Genomic DNA, 16,555 nt, shown 5'->3' on the forward strand with positions numbered 1-16,555 from the left:
AACATGTTATCATAACCCAGACCCTACAATATTTGGTTTAATAATCTCTGTATAAAGATAACATATTTGGTTAGGTGCTTATGACTGACTCCTAGCACAGTACAATCCATGGAAAAGGCTGCAGTTCTTGTTCTCACTTGGAGCAGCAATGCCTGCCATCTCCCCAGGGAATTTCTGGATTCTGTTGCCACTGTTGCACTTTGCTTTCAAGCATTTATCTCTCTTTTCACTACTATTTGTTTGCATTGATTTATAAAAGCTATTCGGTTTTGACAGAGAAAGGAACGATTACTGGACAAATACTGGCTTCATTTAGGTAGGCTTTTCACTACACTCACAAAAGGTTCCAGTCCTACACAGAGTGAAAAATATTGGTATAGTACAAGTTATTTCTCAAACAAGTACTTTCTCAGAACGTGGCTCCTTATTGTAGACGGAGCAGCTGGAACATAGCAGACCTCAAAGGGACAAATTGGCTAAGGAGGAACTTTTCTAACATCCAGATTTATTTGAGTGGGACATTGCTTATAGAGGAGGAGCACAAGCTGGAAAAGTGCAGCTCATGAACTGGACTCAGAAACAGCAATTCAAATACAGAAGAGTATGCAAGAACAGCAAGAAGCCACATTCAAGACTACATATCTTGGTTGAACCTTTGCATTATATTTCTAAAGTAACCAGTGACTGCTTTGGCAATCCTTCTACAAAGTCCAGCTGTACTATTTTATAACCGTCACATCACTGATGTACTAACTGAAAAATAAATGATTCACAAAATAGAGCTACAGAAAGTACCATTGGGGAGAGGTAGAGAAGAGTCAGCGTATCCTGTAGGAGTCTCAAGTAGTTCGTCCATACACTCTCATGGAGCATTTGTGCCTAGAAAGTGAGCCACAGCTGCCAAAGCAAACAACTATGCCCGGACCAAAGAAACTTTAAAGCGTAAAGGCTCAGGATGTACATTAAATCACAGTAAACCAGTGCATATGCACTCAAAGCAACTTGATTATGGCTGTAGATCTTGGACAGTTTGAGGCAGTTAGTTAATATGACTCATATGACTGATTTATAGATAGTGAAAATGCCAAGTAATTTGCATTTCAGGATATATGAAGCCCTAAAGAGTACCCTACTATTAGAACAACGGTCTCTAACTGCTGAAAGGAGGGAATCATATCCTAGGTTGCAGTGGAGCACCTGGGGAAAGGAATAAAGTTTTTTGGCAACAAAATAAATGACAATGAGCAGGGACCCTTATTTCTGCATAGAAAAATGAATCAGGATATCTTTTGCTATTTACCTCTTAAGGAAAACAAAAAACAAAAACCCCAAAAAACCAAAACAAACAAGGAGAATGGATCTTCATGCACAATATTACTACTGATCCCCAAATGTTTGCAGTCTAGTATGCCATGGACTTCTCTCCTACAATTTCCAGTGAAGATGCCAATAGCTACTGACTGTAACATTTCTTTCAGCATTCTGACACTTTATTTTATTTTTGGTTAAACCAGAAACAGGACTGTGTTAATCCAAATATATTGCATCACTTACACAGTAGCCAAGAGATAGGAAAGCCTTCTGTTTGCTTCCACGCCGGATCAATATTTAACCAGTAATGCAGAGGTGAAAGGCCTGGTTTCCTAACATTTTTGTGCACGTTCTTTCCAGTCAAGCAGCTTCGAACAGCATAATTTCAAACACTGGCAATAAAACAACTCAAAAGCGTCCCAGATGGGCTCGAAGGAACACAGCGCTTGAAAATACCCAGTGGCAGGTCAATGAAACCTCCGGGCACAACAGTTCAGCACCATGGCCAGATCACAAAGGAACACACGAACAGCCCCGTGAGCAGCGAGACCACGGTGAGGAATTACGAAGGCCTATTTACGTGAGCGTTGTTGGGCTCCTGGTTTAAGACCTATCCTCAGGGTTATGCTTGTAGTGGAGTTTGTAACTGGTTAGTTCTCCAGCTCTTTTCTTCTTGTTTTGCTCACAACTGCTTCTAATACTTTTGTTGTCAAAGACTGTCCAGAAGACAGATATCCCCATGCACACCAATGAGAAAAAGATTGTTTACTTCTCCTTTGGGAGTAACAGTAGCTAAAGAATCATAGGAAACAAAGAAGCTATATAGAACAGGGTAAGCCAAAAGCTTACACTGGAAAGACTTTCCATCATAAAAACCTCCCTTCCTTTGATAGAAGTTATAGTTTCTCAGTAAAGAACTATCCAAGGACAAACAATTCAGAGCTTCAATCCTATAGACCTGATCCTCAGTCTAATTGCACAGGCTGTAGCTCTGTATACAATATCAACCATATCTTGGGAGATTTCAGTGAATTCTTGGAGATTTCATTGAAAAATGTGTTGAAAAGTAATTGAGTTTTATTTTACAAAGAAAAATAATAAAGCTATTGTGATTCTGGTGCAGCTTAGTTACCAGAAATATATTTTCCCCTTAAATCTTTTGTCACAAACAGTGCCTACAAGACAAGCTAATTGTATACCACTTCCCACCTGCTTTTACTTCTGCTAGAACAGTCCAGCATCAGTTAAAATCACCAGATCTGTAACAACAGTGAGGACAAAAAGCAAGAAGAAAAACAGTACTAAGAGTGCAACATTTGTATCTGCAGGCAGTTTTTGCAGATGGCAGCAGTTCATGAGAATGAAAACAAAAAAATCACACTGAAATGTAGGGTACTTAGGAACTACAAGCAATTCAGCAGAAATATAGGTTCTTGCAGAGAGGTTCAAAATGGATGTATTTTCACAATAAGGACAGTCAAGCCATGAAACAGGTAGCCCAGAGAGGTTGTGCAGCCTCCATCCTTAGAGGTTTTCAAGACCAGAACAGATAAAGACCTAAGTAACCTGGCCTGTCCTCATAGCTCCTCCTGCTTTAAGCAGGAGACTGAACTAAGTGACCTCCTGAGGTCTCTCCCAACCTGCATTTTCCTGTTTTGAGTCCAGATTTCCAAGTTTCCCTTCCCTTAACTCCTCTCCTAGGCAGAAGCTGATGTTATTAAAATTATGCACAATCATATCCCAACCTAGTAATTAATGCCCTAAGGAATTAATTGCAAAATTTAGTTTAAATTAAGAAAAAAAAAAGATATAAAGAGATCTGGTTTTCAAAGTATTAAAAATAAATGCCTTGAGATGCTTTAGTCTACATATGCCATACATGTATTGTGATCCATCTTGAGAAAAGACTCAGAAACATCATGAAAGTATATTACAATTTTTTACAATATACAAAGATACGTACACTGTATATTTAAGAAAAATTCAGTGGTTCTTTTACGCTTTTTCCTTGTACAAATAGAAATGGAAAGTCAGCAAAATTATGATACTGAGCAAGGAAATATGGAATGAAAGCATGCGTACAAGGAAACATGCTTGCCAGATTTAGAACGCATGGAGGGAGCCAAGAGGAAAGAATACATGAGAAGGAAAAGCAGAACACATTAGCTTTAAACTATGAGAGAAAGAGATAAAGAATAACAAAGGCACACCTGGAAGACAGAATGCAACAAAATGATCAAAGAGAATTCTAAGAGCAGTGCAGAACTATACAATACATAAGAAAAAAATTAAAATTACCTTACAGAACAGCAACAATTTCTTCTTAAGGGTCCACCAGCAGCCTGCCTTCAGAAGAGAAGATTTCATCCCCTTCTCCATCCTCTGATTCAACTGCTGTCTATAAGAACTCAAAACCAAGGGATCCATGGTACAGCAGAGCTTGCTATTACAATCCATTTGTATTCCTCTTTACACCCCTTCCATTAATTGTAGCATAAAACGGCTTTGAAAAAGTGAGCATAATATCCCTTAAATTAAAACTCTAAATACAATTGTTTCTATTTACATAACCTGCATACAACACAATTTTCCTTCAATCATAAAAATATTTTGATTCAGTTTATTGGGAAAAGGTGATCTTTGAAGACTTACTTCTTATTCACTCAGGTCTATGACTGACAGAAAATCCACCTTCATTATCACTTTTCACCTTCTAATGATAAAAAGTATTTAGGTATTTTAGCAAAATAAACATTTTGATTTGTTGAAGATTTGTAAACAGAATGACCTTGTTAAATAACTTCTAACTTTATTATGAAGGCATATGGAAATGAACAGTTAAAGGATCTAACCAGATTGACTGCTGGCTAAAATTCCACAGCATTTCTTCTATCAGCTGCACTAAGCAGTCTTAAGTTTGGGTGAACGGTATAAGGATATGGGCACAGACATAACATTTCATCAACAACATCCAAACAGCTGGTACAATACATAAAGTTTGAAGGCACAGGTAGGACCCCAAATGATACTGTAACCAAACAGCACGTAAATTTTCTTCAGTGACACACTGCTCTAGGTTAAAATCCATGACCACATTCCCATCAACACGTTTGTTGACCATAGTTGTCTGACAAACTAGGGACCTTTAACAGGTTAGAGCAAGTAGCTTCCCCAAGAATGGATGCCAGCTGTAAGGTTTTAATTCAAAAAACAGAGACAACAATAATCAACTGGGAAACTTTTTATTTATTAAACTTATTATATAAGGTAAAAATAAAAGTTATTCTACCAAGCAAGGCTTTAAAATTTTTTGCAGCAAAAGTTAAACAGCCAGGGAGAAGAGCAGTAGAATTAAGGAGAGAAAGTTATATCAAGTGATAGTCTTCTCTGAACTTCTAATTCTTATAACTGCAAAACCAGCAACTAAAAAACCCTCAGTAATCTGCCAAAATCCAGTGAAAAACATTTTTAATTAAAGTCATTCCCAAACACTCAAAATGCATGTTAGGAATCATGCATCTCTCTCACCTACCTGGTATGCTTGCACTGAAAGATCATTACCAGCCTACATCAAAAAGAGTACAATTTTAGTATTACCATCCTGTAGGTACAAGAAACAGCTAGTCTGCAAAGCTATCGTTAGAGAATTTCTGACAGTGGCGTAGAGCTGCTGTACTGGGAGTTACATTTTAACTTCCTTTGGTTTCATGTCTCTTACCCCAAGAGCTACAAAGTGCACTTAGTGGGGACTGAAGAAAAATGTTAGCTTATGGCACCTGTAATCGAAACTACAGAAAATTTATGTGAAGCCTATACCATGACCAGATGGCATTATCCTGTGGGCAATGACAACAGTCAAAAAGTACATCTTCTGTTTGTCTTAGTGAAAGAGTACATCTTCAAAGAATGTGTACACATAAAGTGTCTTACCTGAAAAGATCTTTAAGAATGCATACTATCGGACAAAAGTATAATCCAAAAAAGAAAAGAGAGCTAGTTCTGATGAAAACAAAATTGCTGTAGATAAGAGCCCACTGACTGGCAAGCACAGAACAGCCTACAAGAACGCCATGAGGCACCAAAATGCACATGCCAGAAAAAATTATAAGCATTTTCACACAGCTTTGTAACAGAACAGGAAGCAATCTCCATCCTATAGAATCACATTAGCATTATGAATAGCAAGTCCAAATAATTTTGCACAGTTCCATTACATAATTTTCTTGTTGACTTTCAAAATATTTTGTTAACATTGTTTTCATGCACATAACCAGACATGAAGAGCTGACAGACTCTGAGCAACCTATCATGAAGGTGGTGGGGGAACAGCAAAAAGCAATGAGCAACTTTTTTAGCCATCTCCTCAGTAACTGAGAACAGCAACTTTCCATTTTACAAACACTTCTCTGTTTTCCATTAGGGTGCAAATGCAAACCCTGATATTTCTCTACTCCTAAGCACAATTGGTCCCTAAGAGAGAACTTCTTCCAAATAATCTACACTTGAGTGCTTGATTGGTATTAACTTGCCCAGTCTCAAGCATACAATGCTTTCTTGACACCGGCAGATCTTTTGTGCAACTGAATAAACTCCTTCCTTAGGCATTTCCCCCAAAGTTATTCCCAACTATCCTAAAAAGGGATGACTGTTACACTTGGTATTCAGCAGGACTCACTGATTCTAGGTCTTTAGCTGTGCAACAAGGTCAAGGGTCTAGTAGCTTTTTTTAACATTACTACTGTAGTTGCACCACCAAGTATGGGGTTTTCCAAGCAACATAGGAAGTATTCTGCTTAAGCAGAAAGTCACTTTATAAGGTTTCTCATAATATTTAGAGAAGACCCTCTGTACCCTGTACCAAAATGGTTCCAATGGTTCATGTAGTGAAAAAGCTGATAAAGCTTTAGGCGTTTCTCAAACCCTGCAGCTTTGGGAATTTTACTGTGGTAAGCAGAGTAAAAAGAACTGCTGAAGCCACCAAACATCCCAGCTATTGCAAGCTCATACTCTGAATGGCCGTAGAAAGAAGCTGGATCGAAGATTATTGGACCAGAATCATCCTCAGCTACATTTCCTCCCCAGAGATCTCCATGCAGGAGAGCAGGAACGATTTCTACGTCACAGAACAAACTGGGTATCTTCAGCTGCAGGGGAAAAAAAGAAAGACGTGTAAGTACTACATTTTAAAGTGAATTATTATAGAGCTTTATCTGCATACATGCATAGCATGAATTGAAACTTCTTAAAAGTCCGTTAAAAAAAACCCGTAACTTGAAACAGCATAGGACCTAGTCAACAGAGATGCTGAGAAAATCAAGAGTATTTCTATTTTTCATAAAAGCCAGCAGCTGAAGAATAGACATCCAAATGTTTTTTAGCACTACGAAAATAAAAAATTAATACTGCATTTGGTGCTGCAATATTGACCAGCTTTAATAACAACAACCACAACCACCCACTTCATCATTAGAAGGCTCAGGAATCTCTCACCAACCTTGAAGGGATTTCTACAAAGTAGTACCCAAGCAGCTAATACTGCAGTCACTTGATCAGATGCAAACCTTAAGTGAATAGATGATGTGCAGAACAGTACTCCTTATATACATTCCTCGTCCCGAACATGTTACAGGCAATGAGAAATGTGAACTTGATCTAGTATTTCCCAAACAGTAAGGCAAAGTGCTATTTGGCACACATTCACTTTGGAATATTAGCATAGGGTGATGTGGCAAAAGCCATTATACCTTAGAATAAAGGGCATTTTAATCCCTAAAAGCTGGACTCTCTTACCAACAGAACCTGGAGCATACCAACAAACAAGAACTTTGTTTTATGAAAAGAAAATCTAAACAACTGATACCTAGCTATCACTATAATGAGAACTGAGAGAAGTTCTCCTACCTGAAGCTGTGCCCAAAGTTCCCTTGCTTCCCTATCTCCTGAATTCTTTTCAATCATGTCCATCTGGGGCTGGATTCTTTGCTTGGCAAAGAAAGTCACCCAGTCGTTCTGCCAGTCATTCACCTGAAGGAACAGGATTGCAGATGTTAGTTCTACACCACACAACAGACAGATTTTCTTCTTTTTCAAATAAAGCTTTTGAGGATTATACAGCCTTTGTGCTGATACCATCCAGGACAGTAAATGCTACTATTTAATAGAATGTTATCTTAAAACAGTAAATTAGGGGAATAAATAATTTTCTCTATGTGATAAAAACCAAGAAATTGAATGTCCAATGCCGCTGTAAGTGCTGTCCAAAGCATTACTTTCCTTAGCAGGCTGAAAAATGTTTTTTCTTTGTATGACTCCACAGAAATAAATTAATTTCCATTATGATAATTTTGGCCCTTTGTGTCACTGAAGGGAAAATACGATAAACTTAAAATTCTATCAGTCTGATGAAGTACAACCTACCTGTGGAAGATAGCCACAGCAGGTAACTGTATGAAAGCCAAATTGATCCACAAACTGGACTTCCATTTGCCCTTGACCTTTACCTTTCAAACCAAAGACAAAAATCCAATACTAATGACAAGATTCTAAGTATCTACAATGCAATGGACCTTAAAAACTACGCAAGGGTACAATGCTGCTTCTACTGAGAATAAAAAAAAATTGCACCTTAATACTCTTTTTGTTACAATGCTTGTTGCTGTTGTTTTTTAAGTTTAAAGCTTGATGTAAAGCACCTATATTATAATCTTCATAATCCTATTTTGAGGTAGCATATCTCCTCTGATACCACGTGCTTGCAGAAACTGTGGTTCGTGATCCCAAGGGTCCCAAATTGAATAAATGTTTTGCTTACAGAGATCCAAACAGAGCAAACAAAAGCAAAAAGACAACCCCCTGCCTGGGTGTTTTGTCCAAATCTATTTTCATAATATCTTTAGTGGGAGAAGACAAACTTATCCTGAAATAATAAAAGCTATTTTATCTATTTTGTAGATTATTGTTAACTGGGTTACATTTACAAACAGCCATGTACTGTACCAACTGTGCTCTCTTCTTTCTTCAGCTTCTCTCCAAGTTGCTGGTTATGAAGGTGGAGATCAGCCAGTTGTGTTCCAAGCTTTGCTGAATGTCTAAAAGACAAAAGTATTCTTATCAACACTGACACATGAATGAATCCAGTTCTTGATATTCCAGGATTTACTTGAAAAGATTTATCAAGCAAGTAAAAGAAGTTCTGCATCTCTAACAAAGTACATTTTCAAAATATTCCAGGTATAAACACCTCCTCTTCCTATAAAGATTACGTATTAACATAGAATAAAATGTACTTACACGGTTGTTTCTGACAACAGTATTAAAAGTTAAATTGAGCAGCAATCATAAATTTAGTAACAATGAGAAACTATCAATTCTAATTTCTGTGTGATATCACTTCTATACAAACTTTCAGTAAGATATCTGTGAGAAAAGCATGCAAACATGTTATGCCTTTTTTTTTTTTTTTGCAAACTGTCTTTGGGAACTAGAGTCAAACAAGACTCATCCTCTTCTTTGTATCTCTGTCTCTCTGTCTCCAGCTTCTCTTCTCTAAAAGGCCTAGAAGATGGAAGAGTCAGGTGGGCCTTATTTATTTATTTATTTTTAATAAAAGCTTATCCTCTACACAGTTCAGAAAAGTCTTGCAGTAATTACAAACAACTCTTACAGCCAGTTGCCTCCCATGTTAACAAAAGTATTTTCCTTTCCCTGTCTTTGACCTGTCACATCTTTCCCATTCTCAAGGCACTGTCATTTAAGGCAAAGTTATTTCTTCATTTTGTTCCTGTTAGCACAGATTGTAGCTATCCCCTGAAGTTTGTATACCAAAGGTTGCACTTGCACACTTTTCATCTCAATCAGCCCAAACACAACACAATTTCTGCTCTTTCTCTTGGAGCTCACTGAGGGCTCTTCATGAATTAGAAACTCTGTGGATGAGCAGGATGAGGGATAAGACTTTAAGCTGGCTGCAGAAGTTCTGAGATTGGGATGAGAAATTGGTCATGCCCACCTCCCTAATGGAATCACACAGAAGTATTCATCATATTTTAATTTACTCAAATGTTTGCCACAGAGAAGGGCCAAAAGTTTGAAACTGTCAAAATCAAGGCGAGAGGTATAAAAATATTGAAATCAGGATTCATTCATTTGAGGAAGTGCCTCTGCATATTCATGACAAGCAACGTTAAACACTGGTTCTTATATCAAAGGTAAGTACACAAAACAGGTGATCAGGTAGGTCATTTTCCTTACTGTAAAAAGGAACCTTACTCTAAAAATCACTAATTACCTAAAAAAAACCCCAACCAAACAAACCCGAAACTAAACAAAAACCACACTCACTTCTTGACGTATGACCCATTTGCTAGGTGAAGCATTATGAAGTATTTTATACAGCTCTCTGCTGTATACCTTCCCAAATGTATCTTGACTTGCTTTAAAAAAAATTAAAACAAGTTTTCCCTCTGAAAACAAGCGACTTAATTGTGATAATAGTCAAAATTTCTGGTTAAAGGATGCAAAGATCATACTGTGTTTTACCTGTTTAAGCCTCTCATTTCCAAATGTTCCATCACAAACAGAGTACTGCCCCCAGGCAGGTCTATAACTTTGATGGGTTTAGGCACTTTTATAGTCTGCGTTTTCAAGATGGCTTCCAAACTTGCCATTTCTCCCTCAAACATTCTTCTGGCCTGCCAAATATTAAAGGAAAGCATTAGTCTCTATGAACACCAGTCACAGGTAAACAAAGCTCTTTCACAAAATCCATCAAGGCTGTAAATGTTAAAAAGCTTGGAACAAGTGGTTACTGCATGTACAAGATACAGATAGATCCACACCACCGGACTCGACAGTAATTTTACAATTACAGAAATTTCACTTCATAAACTGACTCCATAGAAGTGACTTAGGTTCTAGCATTCTCTTTAATTGTAAAAATAACTCAGAAAGTCTGTTTACAGTTGAAAGACTGCTTACAGTCTGAGTGCAAACTGCATATATATAAAAGGTAAGCAATATTTTATTAATAGATTATGCAGCAAGTGTTTAGAAAGCTGTGGGCAATATAGGTCATCAGTTGAGGGACTAGAAGAATGGTGCTGACATTCATAGTCTTCATGACTTTCCTGACACAGACTGTTTAGTAATATAGCTGATCTTCAAAACAGTTTAATTTGCAGTCACAGAATGATTTTCCCTGGCCTATTTCTTTTGCCTCGGGCGGGGGGGGGGGGGGGGGGAACACAACAAATAATATCAATGACAGCAGCCAAATGCCCCTTACCGCACTTGCACACGGAAGCCCTTAGAACCCAAGCCACTACCAAATGCATTTGTGTTGAAGACATTCTGAATTTAGGTCCTATTTCTGCAACTGTTATCCACACCGAGTAAAACCTATTCTCCTGAGTTGCTCCACTGACATCAGTGACACTAGTCACACGAAGAAATGCTACTCAAGAAGAGTTAGGCAGAGATTACAGAAAAAGGGTATGTGGGAAATCTACGGTATCTGCTAAAAGCAAAAGCAAGGAAATATAATGAATAAAATGGAAACAGAATACTAGCCCTTTAGTACTGATCCATGAAACACAGTCAAAGGACAATTTGCAATAGACATTGACAAAAAATTCCAAAGCCTACAGGAGATCAAGAATGAAGAACTGCTGAATTACTGAGCCATGAGATAGCTTTGTTCAGAGGAAATCAGTAAATACTGTATAATCTAGTATGATGCTTTAGACAGAGAAAAGTCAGCTGTTAACTTTAATAGAGTAAAAACCACAGTGTTTTCTAAAGAACTTTGTTTTTCTAAAGAAACTGCTGATATACACGCACTGCTGCACACACAGCACAGCATTATAACACAGTTTGGCAAAGTTTTGCTTTAATCAGCACTCAGAATCCATACACAGGCAAAAGCATAGAAAATGAAATGATTACTGAATAGCAAATCTATCCAGATCTTTTCTTCCAAGCCCTATCTTGTAGCTAGCTGGGCTGTATTCCTAAATACACAATTAACAAAGGCCTAAGTGGAAAGGTTATATTGCTATCAATTCAAACTATTTTCAGTCTAATGTAAAGCAGGATAATCTTCCTGTATTTTCCCATGTTACCACCTCAGTGCATCCATCCAACTCCCTGATATGATCAGAAAGCGTAGACAAATTTGGAATACATATAGTTGCATACATGCCTTCAAAAACATCTGTTTGCTATTAAAGGCAAACACACGTTCTGTCTTGTGTTCTTCCAGTGAAGTGATTCATTTGACAGACACAACTGTAGAGTACCTTTAATGTAAATTCCACCAGATCTCTGCTTTTGCAACTAAGGATGCCATATGGGTATGCTGCGTTACACTTATCTCTATCAAATGCAAATATCTACCTTCTACAGTATCTGGTACCAGGTATTGAAAGGACAAAGCAGAAAATCTTGAACAATTGTGGAAAAATATCATTTATTGAGAAAAGCTCCTTCTTATGTGCAGGGAATTACTGGTTTTGTTACAACAAAGAAAGATGCGTACCCTCAGTAGATAATTTTATACCTTCTAGATTGCTGCAGACACTTTCACAGCATACACAGCCACAGTGACACCACCATTACCGCAGCCATAACTGACAACAGCGTGCCATTCTACTGCATGTCCTGGACAAATAATACTGATAGTGCAACAGCATCCCACCAGAAATGCTGCTTCTCATCCCAGTGCCTACCCCCACCGCGGCCTCCCCATCCCCGGGCACTCTCACCACAAACCAGGCCCCAGACCCACAGCGGCCGCCAGCCAGACCCTCACAGGGCAGAAACTGCCAAACGAAGCCGACTTCTAACCCCGGCGGCAGGTCACCTCCCTGACACCAACGTTCGAAATTTTACTGAGGCCAGCCCGCCGCCCATCTCCTCAGCGCGACCACCCTCACAGCTGCCTCCCCGCCCCAGGGTCCGCCACACGCACCCCACCCTCGACCCCCAGGCACCCCACACCTCCGCCTTGGAGTTGCTCTTCACGTACACCCGGCCGCGGTCCGTGTCGTAGCTCTGGCCCTGGCTGATGCAGCCGCCCCCCAAGTGCCCCGTCGGCCGGAGCACCGCGGTGCCCAGCTCCCGCCTCAGCGCGTCCTCCATGCTGCCTGCCGGGGCCAGCGCGGCACTGCGCCTGCGCGGGAAGGCTGCGCCTGCGCGGCGCCCCTAACGGCGCGCGGGCCGGTGGGGCTGGCAAAATGGTGGCGGCGGCTGAGGTGGTGAGGGAGAGGTTGGTTAGTGGCCCTAGCGCTGCTGTGGGTACAGCTGGCGATAGGGACTGGCCAAGGGTGAGGGCTTGGTTGTAGGCGCGGGGGAGAGACCTGGAAGGACCCGCTTCTTCTCGGCTGGGGGAGGGAGAAGTGTAAAATCGCTTCTCAGAGACGGATGGGGAGGAGCGGGGTGTTGGGCTGCTGCGGCCTGGCCTCAGGGCCTCGGGGGAGCGTAAGCGGTTGCGGCTTCAGAGGAGGTGAAGGGGCTTCCCCTCCGCATTGCCTCCCGCTGCTGTACCCGGGCAGCCGCACCCGGGAGAGTCCCTCAGCCCGGTGGGGCTGGGCAGGATGCTAAATAATGCCAGCCAAAATCCTAGCTCTTCTGGAAGGTGTCTTGTACTGCAGAGAGCCTGTAAATATGCTTTTGTTTGAACTCTTCCCTTGGGCGTGTGGCGATTTCTTTCCTACTATAGATGCAGAGGATGCACATGTCAAGGAAAAGATGTTGCAGTAGGGCAATATATATATCAGAGGCAATGAGTAGTAATTTTTAAGTATTTGGATTTAATGTGCTTTCTGGGCATTATAAAGGTACATGCTCAAATTCATTCTGTTTTTCAACAATAACAAGAACAGCTTGCTATTGTTGGACACTGGCCAGCATAGGTCTGAAGTAAATTAATATGTCCTTTCCCATTAGAATTTGTTATTTATTTAGCAAGTAACTTCTTATTTAAAATACGAATTTCCAAGTGTAGAAGCTGGAAGAGTTCCTACTGATCTTTTGTTCATTTCTTTGTTAGTGCAAGATTGCATACTTTCATTTTCTACTGTTGCCTTAAAAGTCTGTGGTCTCACTGGTTACAATCACTAATTCATGTTTTGTGGTTCCTGACGACCTCCCTATTCACTATACTGATTTGTCTTGCTTGGGGTTTTGAAGGGTATTACTGTGCTGGCTGAATGATTTAGACACCTGTGGATATCTGTTTCTATATAGTAGTTTATGCAAACAGTAATTAAGATTAATTTAGAGTTGTTGACGTGTACTTCAAATTTTAAACTGAGTTTTCCTTTGGAAATTTTCTTTTTTGGAGTTAGTGCAAGAGGATTACAGCTCAGAGTCCTCTAATAGTTCCTGTGCAGCAGCAAAATAGCAGGTGTTGAAAGGACTGAAGTTCTTTATTTCCGGAATTCTACGTACCTTTCCTTTTCAAGAGTTCCCATACAGCTTCCATCTTTTTTTTTCTGTTTTTTTAAAATAATCTGGACTTTCTTCATGTAGAAACTGGTATTTTGAATTTGGCAGGATTTCTGGATCTATAGCAGTCCAGGCATGATATACCATGAATATTTTTGCTAGGCTTCTATGTATTTGGCTATTTTTACAGAGCCTGGACAAATCATCAGTGTGCTGTGTTTGCACCAAATCCAGAATTTGTGAGATATATTAGTGCTGCACAATCATTGTGTACATGATGTGTTGACTTTCGTTGAAAGCACTTGATGTGCAAACATACTGTCAGGAGCAAATGAGCTACAGATTTTGTGCACAATAAATTTGACATCTTAATTTTGTCAGACTTAGTGCATGTACCAAGACTATTCACATAGCAGATTTGTGACAGAATCAGTGCTTTTTAGAAGCACACATTCGTTGTCAAAAATCCTGAACTGATATGTGATAGCTGTAGCTGGGGCTTTTAGCCACTCCAAATACGTCATGAGCGTGCTAAATCTTGCTTGTGGAAGGTTGGTTGGACGGTATGTATTCTCTTGCCTTTTTCTGTAGCAGAGCAGGTATCTCACTTAACAGTGTTGGCTGTAGAGGGCGTTAGAATTTGTGGATCTGACAGTGATAGCCTAAAACCCAAGAACCTGTGGCTTATTCAGAACCAGGGATAAATTAGTGCCCCAAGAGCAGGGGAACACAAAGGAGAATATGTTTTTGTATGCTGGAATCAGTTTTCTGCCACATATTAACTGTCCTGACTCTTTCTATAAAATTAGCCCTAAACCCATGTTGCAAAGGTTGGATTCAGATGTCTGCAATGGTTGATGTAGAATGATTGAGATTATGTTGAGGGAGACTTTAATTCTCCATTTGAAGTCTAGGAGTCAGCAGCAGGTGCTATGGAAAATAATGCTGTGAGTTTTCTTTGAACCTTCTTTCTTATTCAGAGAGTAAAGGAGTAATGTCCATTCTGAGGTCAAGGAGACTTGCTTTCTCGTTTTGTAGTTTTTAAAGAATTATGAGATTAGGAAGAATTCAAACCCCATTTTTTTTTATTAAATGACACTTCTGCAATTCTTGGAAAATTCCTGTTGTGTCTGACCTTTTTTTTTAATTTCTTCTTTTGACAAAGCAATTAGAAACCAATCAGAATTTGTTAAATAGATTTAATGAAGTTAAAATATAATGAAATGTGTGTTCAGTCTTTAAATACTAAGTCATAGTAGAATATTCCATGTTGTCAGTAAAGAAGTTTTTCATGCTGCACTAAAGAACAGCATAGTGAATGTTGTAGGAGTACAGAGCAATTGCCCTTAATTCCCTAGAATTTAGTTGGATTGTACTTCTTTTTGACTGCATCCAATCAGATAGGATGTAACAGAAGTTTGGCCAAAATTGTAATGTCAAGCTCATTAATTACATGGTGGACATCATCGGAAGGAGGAACTGTCAGCTTGCGTTCCAAATTAGAGGTTAAGTGTTCTGGAAGAAGCTCGGCAAGACCCGCAAGACATTGCATTCCTAAAGACACTACAGAGCATCTGTTTGCAGGAGGCACGGGCTCCCAACTCCTGGAGACACTGGAGTTCAGTGAGAGCCAGGATTTGGGAGCTGCTTCTTCAACAGATACCCTTTTCAGTGCAAGTTGCAGCTCCAAGCCCTCCCTATGCCTGCTGCATGCCATCTTTGGCCTCTGTGCCATAGATTACTATTCCCCATTGGAAATAAACTGTTGAGTCAGGCCCCCAAGTGTATTTACAGAGGAGTACAAAAAAAAGCTTAGTCATATAGTGAAGTTGTTCATGCAGTGCAGGTCTTGCCTGCTGTGTGAAGGCAGTGTATACCACAAAAGGCTGTGTGGCAGTGTGGGTTGACTTTGCGATAATCCTTTCTTCCCTGCCTCCGCTCTTTTCCCCCATGTATCATTTATTCCTATTTGAGTATTTTAAAAAGCTTGCAGTATGCTATTGGAACAACCCCCTTTCCTCTGCCCTGTTGGAGATCACCAGCAATATTTATCTTGTTCTGATGCATGCTGGCTTGCCTGCAAGATCCACAGTGGTTAACTTTGTTTAAAATAGTGTTTCTTTCTGTGGAGGAGAAGACAACTGGCATGCTGGGCTGCAAATTATTTGGTGAGTCATCAGTTAATATACACATCCTGAATAAAAAAGCACTGCAGCTGCTAATTTCTGTTTACTGCTTGACAGTATGTACAAGAAGAGAAAAGGTAATTGGTATGTGTAGCCTTTTATTGGTTGGTTTATATATATAAATGGAAAATATGCATTAGGGCTTTTTGGGCTCCAAGCCTCTATTTGTGTGAACGTATGAGAAATGTGCTGTGGGCTCTTTGTCTTTTTAACTCTCCCACATCCATGGATAGGCTGAGAGGGTGGATCAGGAAGGATGTAGGACTTTCCATTATGGAAAGAGATGATTTATAAGTCACTTACCGAGATTTGGTGTTAGTGCTTGTTTTTCTCTCTCTTTCCTTAAACATAATTCGCCCTAAGAGAGAGAAATAGGTTTTTTAAAAAAATTCCTCGGGTCAGCTGCATGAGCAGATAAATGGAAATGGAATGAGAAGTTCTGTTATCAAAATAACAGACTGAGATAGACCTTAGGAGCAGAATTTGGCCATTATTCTGATTATGCAGAGACATTAGGATCAGAGTCATTGATATGTCTGTTTATTTGCAGAGTTAATGCCTTCATGGATTAGTTTTCAGCACTTTCTGTAGTGATTTCAGGGGCATGATTTGGG

At 39.6% G+C, this 16,555-nt stretch overlaps 1 protein-coding gene across 3 annotated transcripts; it reads right to left on the reverse strand.

Annotated features, from left to right (window-relative positions):
• Positions 1-4,539: 4,539 nt before the first annotated feature.
• On the reverse strand, positions 4,540-12,463 carry LOC142417824 (ketosamine-3-kinase-like). Of its 3 annotated transcripts, XM_075518891.1 has the most exons (6): positions 12,307-12,463; positions 9,850-10,001; positions 8,308-8,399; positions 7,729-7,811; positions 7,213-7,335; positions 4,540-6,455 (listed from the first exon to the last, which is right to left on the reverse strand). In XM_075518891.1, the coding sequence occupies exons 1-6, from the start codon at positions 12,445-12,447 to the stop codon at positions 6,117-6,119; spliced, it is 930 nt and encodes a 309-aa protein (XP_075375006.1). In that variant the 5' UTR covers positions 12,448-12,463; the 3' UTR covers positions 4,540-6,116. The 3 variants fall into 3 exon arrangements, with proteins under 3 accessions (XP_075375006.1, XP_075375008.1, XP_075375007.1); XM_075518893.1 differs by lacking the exon at positions 7,729-7,811 and having other exon boundaries at positions 8,312-8,399; XM_075518892.1 differs by lacking the exon at positions 7,729-7,811 and having other exon boundaries at positions 8,303-8,399.
• Positions 12,464-16,555: the final 4,092 nt, after the last annotated feature.

This window comes from Mycteria americana, chromosome 16, assembly GCF_035582795.1.
Source record: "Mycteria americana isolate JAX WOST 10 ecotype Jacksonville Zoo and Gardens chromosome 16, USCA_MyAme_1.0, whole genome shotgun sequence".
In the NCBI taxonomy this organism is placed as follows: Eukaryota; Metazoa; Chordata; class Aves; order Ciconiiformes; family Ciconiidae; genus Mycteria; species Mycteria americana.

Bases quoted from the DNA above. Each gene is read 5' to 3' on its own strand.
- LOC142417824 (XM_075518891.1), bottom strand. From the start codon at position 12,447: ATGGAGGACGCGCTGAGGCGGGAGCTGGGCACCGCGGTGCTCCGGCCG. The intron at 7,812-8,307 runs GTACAGTACATG...TTGGTTTGAAAG, and splicing joins GAAAGAAGAGAGCACAGTTG to GTAAAGGTCAAGGGCAAATG. The intron at 6,456-7,212 runs GTAGGAGAACTT...TTTCCCCTGCAG, and splicing joins AACTTTGGGCACAGCTTCAG to CTGAAGATACCCAGTTTGTT.